Raw genomic sequence first — 25,673 nt, forward strand, 5'->3', positions numbered from 1 at the left:
TTTACTCTTATTATCCAAACATATTTGCTTCTGTAAAGTACTTGAAACCCTGATTCATCAGCGTTGAATGGAATATGTTGGTTGCTCTTTCCATTGTGAACTTCATTGTAATAGAATGTTTAAAATTCTGCTAAGTGCATAAAAGCAAGTCGCTGGATAACTGTTCAGTGGAGGCTGTTCCACTAGGGCAAACAGGGCATTGCCCCACCAACTCAGGCTGCCCTCAGCCCCTCCTGCCTGATCCCTTACTGTGCTCACCAGACAGGGTGGCTGTCAGCTAAGTTTGTCTTTGTTTAACACACCACTGTAAAAAAAAGTCCCTCCCTATGAAAGCAAGAGGGCACCTCCCCCCCCCCCTTTAAGCCAGGTCCATCTACATCAGTATATTAGTTCATTTGATAGGGGAGCTTATACTTATGGCTCCCTCTACATCCCTTATTGAACAGTGGATCCATAAGAACCTATTGATGAGGACTGTCAGTCTTTCTACTTTCTGAGGGGGCAGGAAGAGAAGGACAAAGTGACTAATCAGGACCTCACATAGATGGAGAAATGTCATAATGTGACAAAATTGATGAAGGCCCAGTAAATTTGTATACCGCCTCTTTAAAACCTCAATTTTTGTCCCTGTTCAGAATCAGGCCCTTGCAGTAGAGTTAATCCAGGGTGTGTGTGTGTTTGTTTGGCACATGGACATTTGGACCTGCCTCTTAAAGAGAAAAAGGAAGCCATTTTATTTTAGTAAGAAGGAAAACCCAGGAGAGGAGAATTCCTACAGGTATGTATCTCAGAATGAAATTTTGCAGCAAAGGCAGTGTGAAAAAAGAAGCTTCTCTCTTAATATAAAGGGAAAAATATTGTCTGTCAATATAGGTTTGCCGGTTCCAGGTTGGGAAATTCCTGGAGATTTGGGGGTGGAGTCTGGGGAGGGCGGGGTTTGGGGAAGGGAGGGACTTTAGCAGAATATAACACTATAGAGTCCACCTTCCAAAGCAGTCCTTTTTGTTCAGGGGAACTGATCTCTGTCATCTCGACATCAATTGTAATCCCAAGAGATATCTAGCCACCACTTGGAGGTTGGCAGCCCTGCCAGCCTTTTGCCTGGTTCTGAGGAATTGAGAAGAAGGGTTGTGGAAGGTAACTCCTTCAGTAACTCAGTTGTTGCACATAATACGTCCTTAAGGAAAAGGCTGTAGTTTCCCCTCCCCGACACAAACTTCCTTGCTCAACGATAATCAAATCTTCCATCTGCAATGCTATATATGCTAGCCTCATATTGAATACAGCGGGACTTAAATGAAGGCACTCTGCACGTGGTCACCAGAACTTCTGAAAAATGTTGGCTCCTGAAAGTCTCTTTTCTGGAACCAACAAGCCTGAATCTGGTTTGGGTTGCTTAGGCTAGGTATTTGGGTTAGGCTGAGTATTTAATTGCTTTTTGGTGAGGGAGTGTTTTCAAATTCTACATATGTCAAAAGAAAGACCTTGCTTTGTGTTGTCATATAGCATAGCAAATGAATTACTGAACTAGGATTCTTGATGACTTTGGGATCAAATTGAGATCTGTGGTACTCACAGAGCCCTTTCCTGTCTCTTCTGATTAGTGGATTTTAGGAAAGCCGGGGGGGGGGGCATGTAACAGGGTTTCTTTCCTGAACTGGGTATTCCTACTGTTGCTGCGAACTCAGTAGCCAAAGGAAATGTTGCATTAGAATGACACCTGCATAAGGATTAGTTAAGTGTTAAGAAACTGTACTGCTGTTATGTTTTGATCTGTATTAAAACACATGTTAAGCTTGAAACCATGTCAAGGATTGTAAGATGCAACAATTCTATTGGCTGTGGTGTAGAATCATCCAATCAGAATGAAGAGAAATGTTCTGGAGGGAACAGACCTGATTGGGTGTTATTCCTGTATTGTAATTGGTCCTTAACTGAACGAGGGGCGTGGTTACACCAGCCCGGACAACTTAAAAGAGAGCTGTGCTCCACTGTATTTGTGTGTGTTCTCTGAATGTTCTTGTTGCTACTTAATAAAGCTGAATCACTGTTTGATTAAGAGACGGCGTTGAGTTCCATACTTAATAGCTGTGCTTACATGTTTTTTGTATCACTCCAAGGGAGGAGGATGGGGACAGAACCAGAATTAGTAGGCTGCGGCTTCACCCGTCCTAGCATTTCCTGTCCTGCCCTCCATCCCACATTAGCTGCCACTGTAAATGTTATATCTGTGTTTTAGAATCGTAAAACTTACATGGTGGAGGATTTGTTCAGGTTTGTGGAATGTATTTTATTGTGTGGGGAGTGTCTTGAGTATTTGGAGCTCTTGGTAGCTGCTTCATTTGGAATACCCTGTAGAGTCAAATCCATCCTTATTGTTGAGCTGCCCCACTGGTTTTGTCCTTTATTATATACACACAGGCCCCTGCCACATGGGGGGGGGAGCGCGGGCAAAGTGCAGCTTTTGAAAGCCGCACCAAAATAGACACGCGGCGGCGGGAGCACACAGATTCCGTGAACCACTGCGTAGTTGCTCCCCGGCAAGATCAGATGCCGGGGAGGAAGCCACAGAGGGGAGCGGGAGGCCGCCGGCTGCGCATGCGTGCACATGCGCAGTTCGGCTGGGAGCCTCAATTGCTCCAGAAGCCGGACGCTTGGGCAATCCAATGGCTGCGCTTGCTGCGGCATCTCTGGTAAGTCCTGCTCGGGAGGTTTTTTTTTTTTTAACAGCGGATGTTCGGACGGAAGGGCCGGATCGGGGACGGGTGCCATCGGGGATGGGTGCCATCCTCCCCGATGGCCGCGCTTGCTGCGGCGTCTCTGGTAAGTCCTGCTAGGGAGGTTTTTTTAAAAAACAGCGGATGTTCGGCCGGAAGGGCCGGATCGGGGACGGGTGCGCGCCACTTCCCAGATGTTGCTGCGCCCCCAATCCGTCCGTCTCCTGGCCCAAAACCTTTCGTGTGACCGGGGCCACAGCAAGCCGACTGGTTTTATGAAAGTGTTACTTACCATTATGGTTACTGCATGCTTCCTCACTCCGTTTGAAAAAAAAAGTGTTCTATTACTGCCGTGTATTGCATGTTATTTTAATTGTAACTGAAAGGTCAATTTCTTGGTAACTGAGTAGAACAGGAAGATACTACTAGCTGTAAGCAATTTGCCATCTTCAACTGCAGCTTTAATTTACAGGGCAATTATGACAGATATAAGGAAGTAGATGAAATGTTATTTGTCAGATGTTCTATTATTTGCTACTCTTTGAGTTTTCATTTGTAGCCACACAAGAAAAGGGTTGCTTATTATTGCAACCCTTATTACAGCCTGAAACTAGATATTACCAGCAGTTAGTGGCAGGTGCGGAAGATAGAAGTCCCATATCCTCTCCACCTTATTTCTTGATACTCTATTGTGAATTAAAATATGTCATGTGATTAATTTACCCACCTCCACAAATGGCATCCAGCGGACTGGCATCAAGGGAAAAGATAAATTTGGGATGGATTTAAGTCATTTAACACATTTTAGCCTCTTAGGTGTTACCAAGAAAGAAAAGAAGACAAAGTACTGGGCTTCTGGTACTAGCAGTAGCCATGCATCAACCATAATTTTAGTGCTAAATGTCCCACAGTGAAAGTACGTGGGCTTTTGTATTTTGGTGCAATTGTATTTTGAACAGCACATTACTTTTTAATGCTAATTTCCTTAGGAGTAAAGGTAAAGGTAAAGGTTCCCTTGCTCAAAAGCCAGTCGAATCCGACTCTAGGGTTGCGGTGCTCATCTCCGTTTCAAAGCCGAAGAGCCAGCGCTGTCCGAAGACGTTTCCGTGGTCATGTGGCCGGCGTGACTAAACACCAAGGTGCACGGAACGCTGTTACCTTCCCACTGAAGTGGTACCTATTTATCTACTTGCAATTTCTTGCTTTCGAACTGCTAGGTTGGCAGGAGTCTTTAGGAGTAAAATGGTCAAAATCACTTGAAAAAAACAGTCTTCCAAGTTTATTACTTGTAAAAATAAAAATAATCTAAAATAACCTAAACTTTGTGTGTGTAGACTAAATAATGTTGTTGTACAATGCACTTAAATGCTGATGAGAAATTCAAAGTGACTGCCAAGGCCCCCTCAGTGTGTGATCATGTCCTGCTTGTTGATTTGCGTGCCCCCAATTCTTTGAACGTGATTTAAAGAGTTTGTTTCCTATATTTATGGGTAAAATGTGATTAAGCCAATTATTTACTGTCCTTTTTTAGGTAGGTATTAGAATGAAGTCAGCAGATAAAGAAATAATTTTGTTAAAATTCTGTTCTGCATGGCTGATAACAACTCAGTTTTGGCTTAAACTTCACTTTCATGCTAAAGCTAAAAGTATTATTATTCATATGCTAACTGTCCCATATCTGGTTTTAACATGGTATTTTAACACTGTATTTATTACTTATATGTATTTTGGAATTTTGTCTGTTTGTAAACTGCCCTGAGCCGGCCTCGGCTGAGATAAAAGTTTAACAAACAAACAAACAAACAAATAAATAAATAACATTTAGAAAAAAGGGCCTCAGATCAAGGAGTGATGTAAGGTCATAAGTCCGGCAGAATTAATTGGCTGATTCTTTAGCAGCTAACTGAAGTGAGTATGAGCATAGTTTCTGTCTTCTGAGTACGAGAGGAGGGTTTTTTTTGTTTTTTGTTTCAATACTCTGAAAGCCAAACAGAGCAGGAGAAAAAGAGACTCTGGATCAGTAGGTTCTGTGTTACAAGACACTTTCAATCCATTTTGATCACTGCTACTAGTGGTTATAGCACTAATTCTTTTCCCACTTTATTGCACAATCAGTGTTTCACACAATGACAAATGATAAATAATACTTTGGTTTAGTTATCCAGAAATTCATACCAAAGAAACTGAAGAAACTCAGCCAAAATGGGAGTGGAAATGCCAACAAACCTTTCCTCATCGCCTGTATAATTTATGTGAATTAGTGGTTTTTGCCATCATGTCTAGATGACCCTTGTGAAAAAATTCCAAGGAGATCAAATAGGGTTGCCAGCCTCCAGGTGGCACCTGGAGACCCCCCTTCACTATTACAATTGATCTCCAGGTAACAGAGATCAGTTCTCCTAGAGGAAATGGCTCCTTTGGAGGGTGGACTCTATGGCATTACACTTTCTTGAGGCCCCCCCCCTCACCAATTCCCACCCTTCCCAGGCGGCACCCCCCGCCCAAACTGGCAGCCCTAGGATCAAATTAGTGTACCCTCTGCTTTCTTGCAAGGAGCTCTTGAGGTAGTGTGGGAATATCTACTTGTTTTCCATATCTGTTGTTAATTCAGTGGAAGGGGGTGGGGAAGTCAAGAATCCCCCCCCCCCCAGGATTTCATTCAGTAATCAGCTAGACTTTGGAGCAGGAGAATAGAGCATAAATTGCTGTTTCAATCTGGAGCCTTGCTGGCTTACTATATTTGATGAAATAGGTATTGTTAAGTTTCTGTTTTAGCTAAATTTATATTACAGTGCCTCCCATGAGGTACAGCAGCAGTACATTTAGAATATACAAGTGGAGACCCACAAGAAACCTGCGGGATGGTTATCTAATTTGTCACACCTTTGCTTCCTCTGCTCACCCCCTACCTCTCTCACACTATTTCTCCCCTCTGTCCCCCTTTTCTTACTCTGTATTTCTCCTCCATGCATGTGGCTTCCTCTCTCTTTCTGACCCGTCATCATTCTCTTTGTTTTTCTGCCTCCCCACTTCATCACTCTTTCTGTCTTTCTGCCCCCATCACTCTCCCAGCCTCCTGCCTCCTTCCCCCCCCCACTCCGCAGAGCAGCAGCAGCAGTGGTTGTGCTCTCAGCCACCCACCTGCTTCCTCTCCCCCCCACAGCAGCAGTGGCAGTGGTCTGGGAATCACAATGGATCTCCCAGCTACAGAGATCAACTCAACTTAGGGCTGCCAGCTCCAGGTTGGGAAATTCCTGGATATTTGGGGGTGGAGCCTTAAGACAGTGAGGCTTGGGGTGTCAAGCAGCCTCAGCAGGGTATGATGCCATAGATTCAACGCTCCAAAACAGCCATTTTATCCAGGGGAATTGATCTTTGTCACCTGGACAACAGTTGTAATTCTGGGTGATCTCCAGTCCTCACCTGGAGGCTGGCAATGGTGGTTTTGTGGAGGAAATGGGTGGAGTCTATGACATTACAGTCTTTCTCCACAGTGGGGACCAAAGCAACTTTCATTATTCCCTACTCATTTTTATCTGCACGACAACCCTGTGAGGTTGGTTACTCCATCATGGAGTAAACCAGTATAGGGCTGCCATTTCACACATGGCTTTCCCCTTCCGGTAAAGAGCTGGATCTGAAGCAGTTTGCCATTTCAGACTGCACCACTTTTTCCCGCTTTTCCCCTGCCGTTTTTCGCCCACGCGGGCGATCTCCGCCTTTTTTATTGTTCACTGTATAGCGCTATAGCACTATAACAAAACACTCCAGGCATTCCAATGGGGTTGATATACTGCTGTTCCATTATAGCGCTATAAAGCAAACATTTTTTTAAAAAAGCTGGAGATCGCCCATGTGGGCGAAAAACGGTGGGGAAAAGCTCATCAGAACCGGGAGAGGAAACTGAAGACTACTTGGAAGTGGTTGACAGGTAAAACGCTTCAGCCCCGTTTCCTAAACGAGACAGAAGCATTTGTGTCTGAAATTACAAATATATTCCAGTAGGGAACCGGTTCTAAAATGGTTCTGTCTGAAATGACAGACCAGAAACCATTTGGGAACCGTTCCTCTTCTGGATTACATCGTCTGTCTGAAATTCCTCAAAGTCTGTTTCCATCACAGAAGAGTTAACTTCTTCTGCCACCTTACTATTGCACTGATGCAGATCTCCTCTCCCCACCCAAACATGATTGCAATATCCAGTTAAATGCTGTGGCAAGCTAACAGTCTTCCATATCTGGTCTGGTCTGGACTTCAGTCTCCTCAGGTAATAAAGAGCTTAAAGCTCTTTAATTCTAGATGAGTGAGGGTGATATGGGCAGGGGGAAGGTAGAGAATATGATTGTAAATATTAATAAAATTTTGATGCTATCAAGAAAATACCCACCATAAGCGGCGGATAGTGGGAGACAAATATTAGACAATACTTCCTTATTTTCTTGCTTAAATTAAGGGACATAAAAACATGACATGTAAGTTTATTAGCATACAGTATTGTACTATTTGGCACCTTTGTGAAATTTAAAGGTATAAATGCCTTCCTATTTTCATGCGAAATCTAAATATACCCAATAGTGGACATTCAGACTATTGTGCCCATGTTGTTTAAACTCACTTATATTACTTTTTTGTCACCTGGGATGTATGAAAAAATCGAAGCCATGAACTTAGTAATAAACAACAGAAAGGTTATTATTTGGCCTTAGTTTCAGGTGGGTGACCGTGTTGGTCTACAGTAGAAGAGCAAGATTCGAGTCCAGTAGTACCTTAAAGACCAACAAGATTCACAGGGCGCCAGTTTTTCAAGGGTCAAAGCTTTGGAGCTTGAAGGGAGCTTTGCATCTTGAATGGTTACGCACCAGGAATCTTATTGCTTTTCTGTTTGAGCTTAGAAACAGTCTTAAGGGCTATCAGCAAATTTGGGTATTGAGTTAAACTTAACATGGTTTATTATCATACACATTAGGTAATATTAATTGTGAATAAGTTTTAGTAAATTGCTGAAGAGATAGTTGAAAATATGTTGTATATATGTACAGAGCGTTGCACAGAAACCTTCATGCAATGTGTTTACTGAGTTACAGTCTTTAAAAGTATTTCATTCATTCCAAAAGAGAATATATGTTACAAGAGTTCTTTTCAGTGCTCTTCCAAGTTTCTATTTGCATCAGAAAAACTGGGAGGGAGTCTGTAGGAATGTGTTTCTTAGGGGAAAATGGAGGGGGGCTCAACAGTTTGGTGTAGTGGTTAAGTGTGTGGACTCTAATCTGGGAGAACCGGGTTTGATTCCCTACTCCTCCACTTGCACCTGCTGATGTGACCTTGGGTCAGTCACAAGCTCTGGCTCAGCTGTCCTTGAAAAAGAGCAGTTTGTGTCAGAGTTCTCTCAGCCCCGCCTACCTCACAGGGTGTCTGTTGTGGGGAGGGGAAGGGAAAGGAGTTTGTAAGCCGCTCTGAGACTCCAAGTGAAGGGCGGGGTATAAATCCAATCTCTTCTTCTTCTCTTCTTTTTTCTCATGACTTCCCACCACCAGATGGAAAAAGAAGAGGATGGAATATATATGTAGAGTAGCAGATGAATAAATCATAAAGTCATAAATGAGATGACAGTGAACTGGTGCGTGCCAGTCTTTGGATAAAGATTATTATAAGTCTGTATATTTGTCTTGTCCTTAACTGATAAAATTTCTTAGGCAAGAATATAATGTGCCTGAGAGAAACCATAACAAACTCTGTTGCCTGAAATGTTATATGCTACAGTTAACTATTATGACTTGAATTACTGTCACATGTCTTGTCACCTGAGCACTGGGTTGTATGGAAGCAGAGGAGAATGCTGATCCACATCTTAAATTGAGGATAATTATTACAATGTGAAAGCAATTCTTTTGAATCAATGTGTGTAATGTGATTGAATTTGCATTTCAAATCCTAACCTTAGGGTTCACCTCATTTTTTCTTCCGGTTTTAAAAACTCACAATTCCCAGCACTGGCAAGGTTAGAGAAGTTTTTAAAATCTGTGTTTTGATCATTTGGAATTATTTTGTATCTCTGCAAGTGCCTTCAGTCATAAAGACTGAGAAGAATATTTTGATGATTTGTTCTATACTTTAGAGTGGAAAGCAAAAGAAAGTATCAGATCTCAGAACATAGTTAAAAAAAACCCTGAAATGAGTATAGGCTGATAGGTAAAATGAGAACCCCCTCCCCCATCCTAAAACCCTGACATAGTGCTGGTACCTCTACTTGGTATCCTGTGGCTGTTCCACAGAGAGGAAATATGGGCTGCATTGTTCAGCCAAGGTTTCATCTGCAGAGTGCATAGCAACCCTGCTAGCATCCACCAATCACGGAGCAGTGTGCTGCCAGAGCCCTTGAGTGGCACACATGGATTCAGCCAACTACTGCCCACCATTGCAGCCACAAGCCCCAGATGCCATACTGCTGCCACCCACATGGTGTGTCAGAAGGCAAGAGTGAAGAGTATTTGAGCCCTTGAACCCCCTGGAGGCTAGTAATGCAAGATGCAGCAGCTCTGGAGTTAAGACTACAGTCAAAGGTAAGGGTTTGAGTCCCTGCCTGCATCCAAATTCTCTTTGGCGATGTGGACCCACCAGACAGGAAATATGGCCAATCCAACCAATTCTGATGCTTCAGTAGTTCACTCAGCACAGGCAGCCATAATGGGCAACTCAGGACTTCTCCTGCTAAAGGTTTGGATCCCACCCTGGGTGAGACTTGAGAACACCAGCCTTTAGCCAGGCAGGAGGGATGTAGTGAAAAATAACAAGGGGACACACTGGAGAGAAGCCAGGGACACATAAGTTTGTGAATGTATAGGATCTGATCTACTGTGAGTGGTCTGGTGCAAAATGTTAACAGTATAAGAACATGTCCACTCATTTTTGATAGGCTTTCAGAGCCTGTGTGTAAAACCCCCCCAAAATCCTCTCTTGTATTTGTAAAAGAAAACCTGAGCTGATATGGTCACTTGAACAATCATCCTGCAAGGTGACCAGTAGTGGAGAATGGAAATCCTATAGCAACCTGTCCAACTAAAGATTCCATTGTTCCAGAGACTTAAATACTTGTTACTGAATAGTTTGCTTTTCATCCACAGTTTCATCTTGTTCAAGTGAATAGCTCTTGCAGATGCTGTGGTCTTTGAAATTCTGTGCTGCCTAGGTTTGTTGATTTAAGGAAATGTCAGTGACTCTGAACTAGTGTCCCAGTCCCTAGATAAAGACTGTTAGCTTTTAGTCAGTTTTCTGTATCAGATAAGATTTCCTGAGTGAAATATATTGTTTGGTTTAATCAATTCTTTGTTTCAAGTGTGATTTCTTCCCCCATTTCCTCAACTCAGAACTCGGTTTCAAATAATTTCTCTACTTCAGTTCACTTTATAAGACAGAGATGTTTCTGGGGTAGTAAAATTCTCATAGTTCTATATTCCCAGTGTCTCTTGCATCCATGTATGCCATAACATTTCATTTTTAACATGGGGACAAACTTTAACACCCCCGTTTTGATAAGCATCATGTTCCTCTCCCCCCTTCCATTGTTATTTATTGCTAATATTCTTTGTGATATTCATTGACTCTGCAAAGATGGTATGTGTTCTTATAAAGATATACTAGAAAAATATGATTGCCTTATTTAATTTATTTATTTTAAACATTTCTGTGCCACCTTTCCACCCAATTCAAGGTGCCCAAGGTGGCAATGTTAAAATGTTAATTCCAGGCATTAAAAGCATTTAAATGGCAGTCTTGCTCAAGGGGCCATCAGATCTTGGAAGGTGATAGTTTGAAGGTGGAGGGTTGGTTATGTGAAGCTGGGTAAAAAAAATCAGTTTGTGTTTGGAAGAGGCAGACAGAAGCAGAGACACAGAACTGTGAGTTGGCTGAAAGGTGAAGAACTTGGTGTGCCAGAATCTCTCAGACTCCGGATACAATCCTAAGCATGCTTACTCAGGCAGTAAATCCCAGTGAGGTCAGTGGGGCTTACTTCTGAGTAAATATGTTTAGGATTGTAGTGTCAGAAGCCTAGCTGTGCATCACCAGCCAGTGAGAGCTGGCTGAAGTGACCCATGAGGTGAATGAACAGCTTCTTGCCTTGTTCTGTGCATGTGTAGTCAGTGGCTGAAAAGCAAGAGCCTTTGTCCATCCAGGAGCCTGCTAGCAACAATGAAATGCCAGAGGAACAGATCCAGGTTTTGGGAGAGTTGCTGGGAAAAGAATTTGCAGGAGTTTAAGGTGAAGAACGTACAGTGAGTGATGTGAAAAGAGATGAAACACAGCCATGTGTAGGAGGCAAATTGGGGAAAGTGTGGGTCATGAGGACCTTAGCTGCAACTTGGAGTTTCAGCTGAGGAAACAGGTTTCTTTTTCATGTGTACCCCAAGAAGACCTTAGTGAATGAAATCACATCACCCTACAGCTGACATACTTCAGAGGCAAGTGCTAAAGTAATCCAAAGTGGAATCGGACGGCTCAGGAGCAGCCTGAGACACGTCCGCTTGTAGCGCTGTTCCTTCCAAGGAATCATTTCTTTATTCTCGCTTCAACCCAACTCACAGTTCGTTGTTGGCCAACCGGCCTCGCTCGGCCTGCTGGTCCTACAGAACGTACAACTGGAGGGGGAATTGTTGCAGGACTTAAATCTGCAATTTGGATCAAGGCAACAGAAACATTTTGGGCTAGTGCCTAAAAGAAAGGCACCAGGCAACCCTTGGGGGGGCTTTCTGTAGGTGGGGTGCCGCTACTGAAAAGGCCCTGTCTCTGGTCACCATCTGTCTCAATTCTGATAGAGGGCTTGAGAGGAAGATCCTAACTGGTGGTAGGCTAGTGCCTAAAAGAAAGGCACCAGGCTACCCTTGAGGAGATTTCTGTAGGTGGCGTGCCACTACTGAAAAGGCCCTTTCTCTGGTGGCCATCTCTCTCAATTCTGATAGAGGGCTTGAGAGGAAGATCCTAACTGGTGGTCTGGACAGTATGGCAGGAATCAGTCCATCAAGTACACTGGTCCTAAGGCATTTAGAGTTTTAAAGGTAAGAACCAGGACTTTGAATAGTGCAGCCAGGGTAGATCTTTTGGCATAGGCATGATGCAGTCCCTGTACCCAGCGTCCAGCAATGACCTAGTGGCATAGAATTGCTGATGTGGAATTTCACCCATTGCAGTTAATTGAACTGCATCTGTGAGTGATGATGTATTATTTTGGGGGTTTAAATAACTTCCATGGGGGGGAAGTGGTGTGTTGGAGATCCTTGAAAGGACAAAGAGTAAGTGAATTTGGTCCCGGTCACACGGAGAATTTGCCACGCAAGAGGCACAACTGCTGGGCAAATTAAAAGGGTGTGATCGAGTTTCCGGTTTGTGGATCAGCAATGGTGGTCATTTTCCCCGGACCTCAGGGGAGTGGCCCGCACACCAGCGGTATGGAGGGGTGCTACCTTAAGTAGCACTCACATGGAGCCTTTGCGATAGGCTCCAGGCCAGAGGGCTTTTGAAGGGCAGCCTCTTTGACGGCTCAGTGCTGGAGGATTGAAGCTTCCCTCCACCCTGACGGTCCCGCCGCTGTGTGGCCCTCGGGCACAAGCTGATTCGACTGGGACAAGCACTGGAAATCAAGCGGAATATCGATTACTGCGAGCAAGGTCAGAGAAATGACTGACAATGAACGTGAGTTCAAAATAAACAGAATATTTTAAAAGCAAACTACGTTTGTAGATCACAATCCCTTGCTTTTGACATTACAAGATATCCTCCAAAAAAACAAGATGGACCATGAACTTATGGTTTTTTAAAAATCAAAAATTTATAGAAGATTCTAAAAAAGACTTTCAAGAATTCTGTAACTAAACATGCAACCTAACATCTCTATGGATATAGTTTGGGATGCTTTTAAGGCGTATGCAAGAGGCTGGCTCATTAGACAAGATGTTTGGATGAGGCGACAAAGGAAACAAAAATGTTCACAGATTGAAGAGCAAATCAAAAAAGAAGAAGAGAAGATGAAGTCAGAGCCCTCCATAGAACAAACAAGGATTAAGATTAAAAATCTACAACATCAATTTAATTGCCTTTTAACACAAGAAATTGCCCAAAAAATTTTACTTATGTGAAACAAAATTATTTTGAAAATGGAAATAAACTACCAAGATGGTTAGCATACAAATTAAGAAAAGAATCAGAAAAGAAACATATAAAGATACTGAGAAATGAAATGGGAGAAGAAGAAAATACTCCTAAAGAGCTAAAAATGATTATTGTGAGCTTTTACAAGAATCTATATCAGAAGAGAGAAGCCAACCAAGAACAGATTAAAGAATTTTTAAGGAAACATAATAGTAAAGAATTTTCAGAGGACCAAAGAAAAATGTTAAATGAACCAATTTCTTTTGCCAAATTTACTGAAGCGATTAAAAACCAAAAGAAAAGGAAAACCCTAGGCCTGGATGGGCTCCCAGCAGAGTTCTACCTAACTTTTGAAGATCAAATAATATTACCATTGAAATATACAATACAGAACATCACTGGACAGAAGAAAATACCAAAGACATGGAACCAAGCATTGATTACCCTAATTCATAAACCGAACACAGATGAGAAAGAAATTAGAAATTATAGACCAATCTCATTGTTGAATGTGGATTATAAAATATATGCATGCAAATTAAAAGGGTGTGATCGAGTTTCCGGTTTGTGGATCAGCAATGGTGGTCATTTTCCCCGGACCTCAGGGGAGTGGCCCGCACACCAGCGGTATGGAGGGGTGCTACCTTAAGTAGCACTCACATGGAGCCTTTGCGATAGGCTCCAGGCCAGAGGGCTTTTGAGGGTCAGCCTCTTCGATGGCTCAATGCCGGAGAATTGAGGCTTCCCTCCGCCCTGATGGTCCTGCTGCTGTGTGGTCCTTGGGCACAAGCTGATTCAACTGGGACAAGCACTGGAGATCAAGCGGAATATCAATTACTGTGAGTGAGGTCATAGAAATGACCGACAATGAACGTGAGTTCAAAATAAACTTGTGAATGTTGTAACAGAATATGGACAGCTAGCTGGTCTGAAAATTAATTTTAAGAAAACAAAACTATTGACAAAAAACTCTACTAAAGACTAAATACAACAGCTACAAGAGACTTCTGGTATTGAAGTTTACAAGAAAATAAAATACCTAGGGATAACCCTAACTAATAGGTGTATCTCACTATTAAAAGACAACTATATGAAACTTCTGACTGAAATTAAAAAAGATTTGGAAAATTGGAAAAACTTACAAATATCTTTTATGGGAAGAATAGCTATTGTAAAGATGAATGTCCTACCTAGACTTCTTTTTTTATTTCAAACAATTCCAACTTTTAAAAAACCAACAGTACTTCAAGGAATTAGATAAACTGATACAGCATTTTATCTGGCAAGGTAAAAGACCCAGAATAAAGATGAAATTATTACAGGATACAAAAGAGAGGAGGATTTGCATTACCAGACTGGTACATATATTATAAAGCAGTAGCCTTGACATGGATGAAAGAATTGATTACTCTGAAAAACCCAAGACTTTTAAAGCTAGAAGATCATGACCTGAAATTAGGTTGGCATGCTGTTGTATGGTATGAAAAAAGTAATATACATAAATATTTTAAACAACATATTTTAAGAGCAGCACTGTTGAAGATATGGGAAGAAACTAAAAATCTGTTCTATATAAAAATACCTAAATGGGTCTCACCACTTGAAGCCTTTATAAATCCCACCTTATTTACCAAATATCAAATGTGGAGATATGAAGATCTTCTAGATAAGAAAAACAACTTAAAAACACAAGAAATCCTCCAAAAACAGAACACTTGTTTGAATTGGTGGGAAAGAGCACAACTTGACTCTAGATATAAATCGAAAGTATAAATAAAGATAAACAAACTGGTTTTTATGAAAAGCCTTGGACAAAAAGACTTGGACAAAATCTTATTGCATATAGATGAAAAACTTATAAAATCATTTTATAGATTGCTAATAGATATGAAAATAAAAGATGAAGTAGTAAAATCTTCAATGATTAGATGAGCACAAAATATAGGCCATAATATAAAATTAGATCAATGGGCTAAGGTATGGAAAACTAATATAAAATATACCAAAGCTACACCATACAAAGAAAACATATATAAAAAGTTTTATAGATGGCATATAACACCAGATAACTTAGCAAAATTCTATCCAAGTATGTCAAATGTATGCTGGAAGCATAAGCAAAATACTGGTTCCTTTTTTCATAAGTGGTGGTCTTGTAATATAACTAAAAATATTGGGTTTGGATACATGAGATATTGCAAAAAATGCTAGAAACAACTGCACCATTTGTACCAGAATTGTTTTTATTAAATATTATACCAGAAAGGTTTAAAAAACCAGATGCTTATATGATTATACATGTTATAACCACAACTAGGATCTTGTATACAAAATACTGGAGGAAAGAAGTCCCATCAATAGAAAAAATAATTTATAAATCCCTAATAATCTTTCCCGTTCCTGGATGCTGGCTCTTCTATCACCTTAAACGTCAGAAGCCCAAGGTACTGCTGTGGCCAAAGCCATAAATTCATTTTATTTAGAAAACCGCTCCAGTAAGCTGGCTGCTGCCTACCCCTGGGCGAGCACGTGGTGGAGGTGAGCATGCCTTAGGTTTGCTAGGCACATCCCTTAACATTGTATGGTTCAGATCTCTGATGGAGCTCAAGTCCACCTTTGGTCCCACAATTTTGACACACCCCTTTTTTGCATAAAGCCTTGGACACCGCCTTGGTGGTTCAAAGACTCATACTCTCCTGGGTTCGTTTCCAGGTAATTTTTTAATTTTTAAATTTTCGTTTACTGTGTTCAGAGTCAGGGCTGTATTATCCATAAGGCTGACTAGGCTGAAGCCTAAGGGCCCTGCAGGGACTATGGGCCCATCAATTGCTTTGATTTTTTTTTGCCGAGGCACTGTTATTTTCTCTTCTCTGTGATCTATAACTTCTATTAATAAGATAATTAACGGCTTCCTTATTGCACTGAATCAAATTGTCTCTTAATAGTAAAACAATTATCCATAAATTATATATTTTAATAAACATTTTATTCACTTCAAAATATTACAGTATTGAACAATTATACTCCCAAAACGCGCTTTCCTGAAGAGTTCTACTTGCGCGGTAAGATTGTGAATAGAATTCTTCAGGAGACCCTCGAAAGGGATATAGGGCTATGTACTGCGGTCTGTAGTACCTACCACGCCAGGGTCAAGCTGTCAGCTGTAGTGGGGTGAAACACTGAAGTGCCGGAGGGCCCCCAAAATACCTGAAAGCCTAGGGGCCCGGCCATGGGTTACATTGGCCCTTTTCATAGTCCAGCTTTCTCACTGAGACGCGGGAGGATGGATTACAGAGTGTAAATTGATCCATCTATTGGATGAGACCTCTGATTGGCAATGTGTTAGGACTAAGATTACAGAAATCTGGAACAAGCAGAGAATATTAGGCATGGTTTGGAATGCAGCGGGGGCTGCGGGTGGCTCAAGTGGTTAAGACGCTGAACTGCAGGCTGTGGAAGGTAACAGGAGAGAATTTACACTTAGCTTTACAATGAGGTTTTGATAAAACTTGAGCAAATTTATAATTGAAACAATATAAAAGAATGTTTTATGTAGCTAAAATTTACAATGTGTTAACCATTGCCCATTCTGTTTCTGGAAGCTGCTTACCGTATTTTCCAGCGTATAAGATGACTTTTTAACCCAGGGAAATCTTCTCAGAAGTGGGGGGTCATCTTATACACCGGTAAAGTATTCTTGCCTCCCCTGCGCTCTGAGCTATTAGGCACAAAGGTAGCAGGTGTGGAGAAATTGCAGGGGGGAGATGCCCCCCGCCCGAGGAACTGGCTTGCGCTCTCCGCCCACCCGGCGCTCCTGGTGGTTTCTGTTCTCCACGTGCGCCAAACGCACAAGGGAAGTTCCACCGAGTTCTTCCCCTCTCCCCCTGGGCGCGCTTGGCTAAGAGCAAAGATTCGATTCCACAGCGAGCTTTTTAGCTGCAAGGTTCACCCCCCCTTCTCAAATTGCAAACAGATATAGCCTCCCTTCCTGCAAGTGACTTCGCTGTCCCAGGGTTGCAAAAGCCAGGGGAGTTGTAGCAAGCTGGCTTGCCACCAGGTAGCTGGGGGGGCTAGGAGAGAGCTCCTATTTTTATTTTATTTTATTACTTTTGTAACATCAGAAGTGACAACATGCCCCCAGTGTCCCCACCACCAAAGATTGTCTACCTATGGGGCTGCTTTAGAAGGGGTGACTTCTCTCAAATGAGGGGGCTTGAAGAAGAAACTGAAAGGAAAAGTAAGGAGGGTCAAATCCCTTTGGGAAGCTTGGAGACTATTTAAAACCACGATACTGGAAGCTCAGATACAATATATACCGCAGGTTAGGAAATGTACAAATAGGTATTTTTAAAGATCTGAATGGTTAACAAACAAAGTAATGTAAGCACTCAAAGGTAAGAAGGAAGGCTGGTCCGAGTGAGGTAAATAAAAGGGAGCACAGGAGTTGGCAAATAAAATGCAAGTCGGTGGTCAGACAGGCAAAAAGGGACTATGAAGAACATATTGCAAAATCATAAAGATCAACAATAAAAGTTTCTTCAGATACATTAGAAGCAGAAAACCAGCCAGGGAGGCACTGGGCCCCTTGGATGACCAAGGGGTGAAAGGATTGCTAAAGAACGATAGGGAAATGGTAAAGAAGCTGAATGTATTTGTTGCTTCTGTCTTCACTGTGTAAGATGGGAGGTGCTTGCCACTCCAGAACCGCCAGTTTCAGGAAGGATGTCATAAGACCTGAATCAGATTGAGGTGATGAGAGAGAAAGTCCTATGACTTATGGACAAATTAAAAACTGATAAATCAATATGTACCAGTAAACAGTAAACAGGAGAGAATTTACACTTAGCTTTACAATGAGGTTTTGATAAAACTTGACCAAATTTATAATTGAAACAATATAAAATAATGATTTATGTAGCTAAAACTTACAATGTGTTAACCATTACCCATTCTGTTTCTGGAAGCTGCTTAATTGTTTTCAAGAGTCTTGGGAGATAACAGGTCACAAAATGGCAGCTTGGTGGATGGAGCCACTCACAAAATGGGAGCTTGTAGAAAAGTTATAGCATTTCAAAGCAGGCCCACAGCAGGTGACGAAATCTGCCGTTTTCCCAAAGCAAACTATCACCCTGCCCTCCCTCCATGGTAATGTCCTGTAGTGGGGAAATACACAGTTACTTCTGTGTTTTCCCTGAGGCGGGAGAGTCCATCACATGTTCCTTTCCCATCCATTTTCCAAGTGTGGAGGAGGAGAGTCAGATGCAAAAGGGTGCTGGTGCTGTCAGTTTTCCAACCCAGAGCAAAGGTACATGCATGTGCCACCTCCTCATTCATGCAAAAGAGAAAGGAAAGAATCTGCAATAGCTTTAAATGGAAGGATGAGAAAGTGGTTAAGGTAGCATTGTAGGAGGTGCAGAGAGCTACTTTTAATTACTTGGAGAGTGACTGGTCACTCTTTAGTGACTTCTGTTGACTCCTGCTCTAATCAGTATACCACATTGAATTTGTTCTTGTGTTTCAGGGAATTCAGCTGTCATAGGTGAGACTGTGCTATCTACCGATACAGAAGATTGGGCAGACCATTTTGAAGATTCTGGATGTGATGTTTCAAGTAACTGTATTGCTGATCCTCTAGAGAACTTGCCTACGTCTGCCCCAACTGAATGTGGTAGCAACAGTTCTATATCTATTGTCTTATCAAGCGTGCATCCAATATCGACTCCTTGCCATGCCTTTAAGACAGATTATTTGGTTGCTCACATGCAGTTCCTACAACGTATCCTTGAACTAAAAAAACTGACAGAATCTGGAGGCCTGAGGACAGCTTTGAAAAAACTTGGAATTGATTGCTCCAAAGTGTCAGATTCTCTCTCTCAATTAGTTGATGGCTTGGTTACTTCATATAGCCTTCCTGAACTCCCTTTTCCAATTTTTCTGAAGCAGACAGTTTTTGTCATCACCAAGTTATTAAGTGATGCTGACTTATCTGGTCAGATTGCAGGAAAGTGTTTCAGAAAGCTGGACGAATCTATAAAAAGACTTGTTGCAATTGTTTTGAACAACAGTCATCATAACCGAGTAAGTAAAATGCCATCCACAAACTCAGTAGTTGTGAAATTGCAGTATGAAGCTGAAATTGCACGAATGGTGCTCATTTTTTATGATGTTTCAAAATGGTTTTGCTTATGTAAGAGTGATTTTGAGTATTATACATCACTGAGAATAGTGAGCAGTATCTCCTGAGAGCCTGCATGAAAGGTAAGATGTAGAGGCTTCTGATTACGTAAGTGGACTACCAGGTGAAATCTCCTCTTTTTTTGTCCTAAAATTGCTCCTCTTGTATTTGTCAGCCTCCATTCCCCTATCTTCTCCCCTCCGCTGCCACCTTCCAGCTTTTGGCCAGGAAAAATTACCAATAGACACAGCGTGGACAGGTCTTGTTATTGGGCTGAAGCAAACTGGGCCAGCTTGTGGTTCTTGAACTCATACAGAGTGTTGATAGTGGAGTGTTAATATCAGAACACAGGGTTTTCCGGTTTTGGCATTTTGAACGTTGGCGGAGTCTCTGGGGTCCTCCGAGAGACGTGTGCCATGAATTGGGGATTAGGAGGGAGCGTGATTGTGTTAGCCAGCAATGAGCTTTCTGCTCTCTATGGACTATGAACTGTGTCTAATGTGTGCCAAGGGACTATGATGCCAGGTGACCAAAGTGAGAGGCCAGCACACACACACCAGATAGTGTGCCCATGGCTTCCAAGAGGTTGCCCTGTTCCAGAGATGTTCCTACCTATACACACACAGCACCATGTTAGCAGCCATTTGCTGAATGTTCAAACTACAAGGACTGATTCCTCCATTATGTTTTAAGAAGCTGGCAAATCTTCCCCCCCACACACACACACTCTTGTTGCTGAGGAGCACTCATAAAAGGATTTACCTTCAGCTTTTCCTTAACAAAGGAACTAGCTCAGCTACCCACCTGGAGAACCGGTCTTGCAGACTTAAGACAATAGGGGACAATCAAGGTGAGCTGCTTACTCAATCATCATGCTAATCAGGTGTCTTTGGGCTACCAGCTTAATTGCATCAATCATTGTCCAAGCTAAGCCCCTCACTTCCACTGTATAAACTAATCAGAGAGGGGTTGTGTCAAGGGAAGAGTCCAGCAAGCCCTCTCCATGTGACACCCCAGAGGAGGTGGGCCAAGTCATGTGACTAGGACATGTGACCAGCCTGGACCAGCCTCCCAAGCCCCCCTCATAAAAGGGGACAGCCAGCCATGTGGTCCCTCTCTCTCTCTACACCCCCTCAACGACCTCTATACTCTCTGACTCTTATCCTTGTAGCTATCTGCTACCCATCCTACCCCAGGCTAGGCTTTTAGTCTGCAGCTAAGGCCTACCTTGCGCTTTCTGATGGTCAGTCTGCACATTCCATTTTCCTAGTATAATCCCCATTTTTCTAGTATTCCCTTATTTTTCCATTTGGCAAGCTTCATCTCTTCAGACCAGGTAATGTATTTCCCAATCAACGAATCTCCTGCTAATGCAAATGTGTAAAAATCTCTCTTTATTTCCTAGAATCTGAATATTTGTGTGTGTGATTGTGTGTTGTTTGTGTGTGAAGAAGATTTACAGTAAAAGACATTATTCTAACTAAAACTCCTTGTCTGTTACTGGTATTTCTGGAAGAGTGGCACCCTCTGTATATACAGGTGAAAGGTCCCTTAGCTGATTGCTTATTAATAATAATTCATAATTCGCCAATATTGATAATTAATCCAGAGCAATCAGGCTAACAATTGTTCACGCTCCCCCATGAAGTCCATAGGCAATGGGCTTCTAGCCAGGGGGCTTTGGAGAGCCCTACCTCCGGCCAGCAGCCAGAACAGGGGGGCTACTCTCTGCCCTGAAGGTCCTGCCCTGATTCCCAGTACTGGATTAGAAGTGACCACCGGAACAAGCATTTGGAGGTTTAGCAATTTTCTCTGCTTGGCGAGATCACAGGGGCCGTCTTAGGACCTGGTGGATTGATTCAAAGATTGATGAGTGAGTTGTTTTTGAAACGAGACACTAAAGCCTAGAAGTGAAGTCCCTCCACTACAAGTGTATAAACGGAGAGGGAGAGGGGATGCCCTATCTCCCAACATTTTAAGCAAATGCAAAAGCAAGGAGGGAGGGACTGATCAAACTGTGGCATGGACTGTAGCTGAGAGTTTTTCTAAAAGAAAGCGGAGCATTTAAACAGACCTTAGAGACTTTGGCATTCTTTCTCGGCTGATGTAAACATCCAGTTTTCTGGAGTAAAGGGCTCACTACCCTAACTTTATAAGATCTGCTTGCTAAGAGAAAGGTTGAAATCTCCAATGAGCGTGTTGTTATTTCAACAAAAGGGAAGACTCTTTTGATCTAAGACGTTTAAGGAAGCGAAGATGTCCCAGGAAAAAAGGAACTTGGTTTATATCATGAATGGACAGATCCGGACTTATAAAAACTAAAAGATAATTGAAGAAAGAAGATACATCGAAGATGGAAGAAGAAAAACGTGTTGTAATGTTCTTACTGAGGGAACATTGGTTTTAAAGATTTGGCCTGGGGGGGGGGAGTAAAGCATGGAGATGCTAAATTTTTCTTAAGGGCTGTGATTATGTGTGTTATAGCTTTGGAATTACTCTGTTCAGTCAGATAAGCAGGTTTTGTCAGCAGAAGCAATGATTGGCGTGCACTCTTCATGTTTGAAAGCAAATGTATAAGAGTAACAACTATGTTTTAAGCACAGTAAAACCTCCATTCTTGGGTTTTTAGTTAGGTTTTCTTTACTTTTTCCTATAGATTGTAGACTCTCCCTCTCCAATTTCTGTTGTAGTTTTATGGAAATGCAAATAAAAAATTCCCCTCGGGGGGCTTAACAAAAATAATCAGAACACAGAACTCCAGATTGTTTTGGCTTTCTTTTTGCCCATGCATGGAATTTCAAGAGACTTCTGTATTTGGAGATGCTTTCCTCTTTTAAAAATCTGTAGCAGAATGTAGTGCTCTTGCATGGCATACACTTACTTAATAGGGTTTTCCAAGCTTTTATTTCAATGTAAGAAGGAAAATTATTTTAGAAGCATATAGCTCCTATTTTTGAATCTGTCTGTATAGCATCCCAGCACCTGTGTGCTTGGCATTAACAGAATATTTAAACGATGATTTAGATAGTAGCTGTGTTTTTGTAAAACCAATTAAGTGCATGTCCTTAAGGGCATTTGAAAAACTCTGAAAGCAAAGTTTTGCAATGCAAAATTAGCATCAGTTTTTGAGAATAAATTTGGGTTTGGAGGGCATAGTAGCTTTACAGTTTGACATCTAGGGGTTTTCCCCCCTCATTTACTGTGCAAAATTGTGACACATATGCCCTCTCTTCACTAAGCAGATTTTGAAGTCTTACTCCAGCCTAAGGAGCCTTCCTGTAACTTGTGCAGCTTTTCAGAGGCAAGGCAAGGTTGAATACAGGTTACCTTGAAATACTATTTTCACCATACTACAAACAGAGATTTTCACACACGCACACCTTTATTGGCATCGAAAGCACAAAACATTATGGGAATATAGCAAAATACTAAGATACATCAGTCGCTTACACTTGGCTATTCAAAGCTCGTCTTCTGATTGCATAATGTAAACATTTCGCAACAACCTCCATCATTTCACAATTAGAATTAAACAGAAGAAAGTGAATAATTGAATCATCAGAATGCCAACTCTTACCATCTAAACGTGGAGTAATAAAATGAGATCTAATATCCCTATAAAAGGGACAATGAAGTATGGTGTGTGTCACTACATCTTGGCCTTTTGGCTAAGATCAAGAGTAACAGAACTTCTGAGGATGCAGAACTGAAGAGATGAAGCTTTAAGAGATTACTCTGTTTTGACCAATAGCTATTTCAGGATATGTCCACCACCCCACCCCGCCCCAGCAAAAGTCCCAAGAACAAGCATTAAAATGTTTGGGGGTAATGTGTGCATGTTACTATGGCAGACATCTCTCTGCGTTTTGCCTCTGTTTGTGCTGAATATCTTTTACAGTATATGTCTAATATAGTACATAGCATCTGCTTACCATTGTCCTATTCCTATTCTATGCTGAGGGATTTGGGAATGTTTAGTCTGGGAAAGAGGAGGTTGAGGGGGGGCATGATTGCTCTCTTTAAGTATTTGAAGGGCTGTCATTTAAAGGAGGGCAGGGAGCTGTTCCTGTTGGCAGCAGAGGATAGGACTCACAATAATGGGTATAAATTAAGGGCAGGAAAGTACTGGCTAGGTATTAGGAAAACCTTTTTTACAGAAAGAGTTGTGCAACAGTGGAATCAGCTCCCTAGGGAGGTGGTGACCTCCCCCTCCCTGGCAGTCTTTAAACAGCATCTGGACAAACACTTGTCAGGGATACTGTAGGCTGATTCCACACTGAGCAGGGGGTTGGACTAGATGGCCTGTATGGCCCCTTCCAGCTCTGTGATTCTAAGATTCCATATACTATAGACTTTTATTTTATTTTTGTATTGCCTTCTATTTTTCTATTGGTTTTTATTTTTATAAACAATCACCAGTAGAATCCCTCTTTCATTATTGGTCTTCTGTGAAGTCCCACATGGGGACTGCGCATGAGCAGACCTGCCATCAGATAGTCTTTACAGATAGAAGCCATGTTTCATGTTTCACATTCAATATGGTGTCTATTTCTTTGATTTTATAATTATTAAAATTTAATTGTTGGTTCATCGTTATTGATTTGAAAGATGCCCATTTTCATGTTTCTGTCTACCCTCAACATCGCAAGTTCTTATGTTTTTTGTGTGGGGAATGGGTTTTTCAGTACACTGTCCTACCCTTTGGTCTCTAAGTATTTAACCACAGTTATAGCTTACCTCCATTTGTGGGGTTGCAAAATATTCCCTTGCTTAGTTGATTGGTTACTGGTGGCAGATTCCAAGGACCAATTGTTGAGTCATTACACTCTTGTCCTAGAGACCTGTCAAGGACTAGGACTTCTGGTAAATTGGGATAAATCACGATTAGTTCCATCTTAGAGGATACAGTTTATTGGAGGTATGCTAGATTCCCTAGAGGAGAAGGGTTTTCTACCTCCCGGAAGAGTATAGGCTATCTTTGACCTGATGAGTCAATTCAGATCTCACTGGTTCCAGTCATTTCAGAAAATTCTGCACCTTTTGGGATACATGGCTTCCATTACTGCAGTCCTGCCTATGGCTAGGTTATATATGCAACCCCCACAGCTCTGGTTTCTGTCTTGTTATAGAGCAGGGATTGCTCACTCTTCCATGAGTGGTCCATCAAGGCCACTTACCTGAAACTGCTTTTTATCCTCTGGGGGGTTCCAGATATCAGTCTTTTTGTGATGTGAGAGAACAAGAAGGCTGTAAGGTTTTGTTACCGAGCAGGAGTAGGTGGCCTCATCAAATATGGTTTCAGATCCTTATAGAGGTCTCCTGGGGCCAGTTCCTCCCCCAACCAAACTGACTAAATTTAATCAGCCTCAACCATCATGATTTAACCACTTCAACTTGACAGCCTGGAGGCTTCAGAGACTTAATATTTCCTAAGGAGGTTAATGATGTTCTTCTGCAGTCATGCAAGCTTAACGCTCGGAAAACCTATGTGTATAAGTGGAAGCAATTTTCCCTCTGGTGTGGTGAGAAGGATGTGTCGCCAGGTGGTGCCCCTTTGCAGGTCATATTTGATTACATCTGAAAGCTGAGGGCTTAGCAATTTCTTCTTTGAAGGTTCACCTCGGTGCCCTCTCTTGCTATCACAAAAGAATTGAGGAAGGATCAGTATTTCCCCATCATTTGCCTAAGAGATTTCTATACCTTCCCAGGGATCCTTTAATGCCCTTATGGTCTCTATCTGTTTTGTTAGCACAGTTAAAGCTCAAGCCTTTTGAACCACTTGCTACCTGTTTTTTTTTGGCAGAACTTTCTATGAAGGTGTGTTTCTTAGTAGCTGTTATCTCAAACAGGGTGTTTAGTAAGCTAGGAGCTCTGATAGATCCCCCATTTTTAAGTTCTTTCCTGGAAGAGTGATCCTTTGCCCTAGTCTTAGGTTTGTTCCTAAGATAGTTTCTAGGTTCCATTTATCCCAAGATATTGTTTTGCTCATTATTTCCCCCTGCACCAAGCTCTGAGAATGAGTTCTTGTGGGGGGCACATTATTATTTTACCTCAAGAGAACCCTGGAGTTTGATTCAGAAAGACTGCCTTTGGCTCTTCCTGTTCCGGCTCGGCGCACAACGGGTGGAGCACGGCTTGCTCCGTGCCGCCCAAACCTCCCACGGCCTTCTCCGAGTCTCCCGAGCATCGGGAGAGCTTGGCCAGCCCTCCCGGAGAGAGGGCTGGTGAATGGGGTGTCTTTCCTGGCCCCTCCCATTTTTCGGCACACGGGGGGGTGTCCAGGAACTGCTCTGAAGTGGGACTGTCCGAGGGGAAGAACATGGCGTCTGCCATGTTCCGATTAGCTGCAGCCATCCGGACTTGTTTTTAATTAACACGAGGTGGGAATTCAACACGGCAACACAGAACTAAAAGAATGCGTGAGTAAAAACTTAAAACCTCCAAAAGGAAAATCCAAAGCGGGAAGATAGCGGCCGAGGAAAATAAAGGGACTCAACTATGTGTTACTATTGGTTGGAGGAGAGAAGGTTTGAGCTCTGACATCCTTGTTGTTCCGGTGGACTGGGTCTTAGTGGCAAGGATATATAAAGAATAAAATGACCGATGAACAGTTTGTACAAAAGGAGAACAATATGCAGTGA

At 42.1% G+C, this 25,673-nt stretch overlaps 1 protein-coding gene across 1 annotated transcript in view; it reads left to right on the forward strand.

Annotated features, from left to right (window-relative positions):
• MEI4 (meiotic double-stranded break formation protein 4) overlaps positions 1-25,673 on the forward strand; it is a 140,442-nt gene that overhangs the window by 69,768 nt on the left and 45,001 nt on the right. Inside the window, exons 2-3 of the mRNA XM_015428163.1 lie at positions 15,866-15,919; positions 18,379-18,935. Coding sequence (XP_015283649.1) covers positions 15,866-15,919; positions 18,379-18,935 — 611 coding nt within the window. The remainder of the gene's footprint in view (positions 1-15,865; positions 15,920-18,378; positions 18,936-25,673) is intronic.

The sequence above is a fragment of the Gekko japonicus genome, unplaced genomic scaffold (assembly GCF_001447785.1).
Source record: "Gekko japonicus isolate JY-2015 unplaced genomic scaffold, Gekko_japonicus_V1.1 scaffold1513, whole genome shotgun sequence".
In the NCBI taxonomy this organism is placed as follows: domain Eukaryota; kingdom Metazoa; phylum Chordata; class Lepidosauria; order Squamata; family Gekkonidae; genus Gekko; species Gekko japonicus.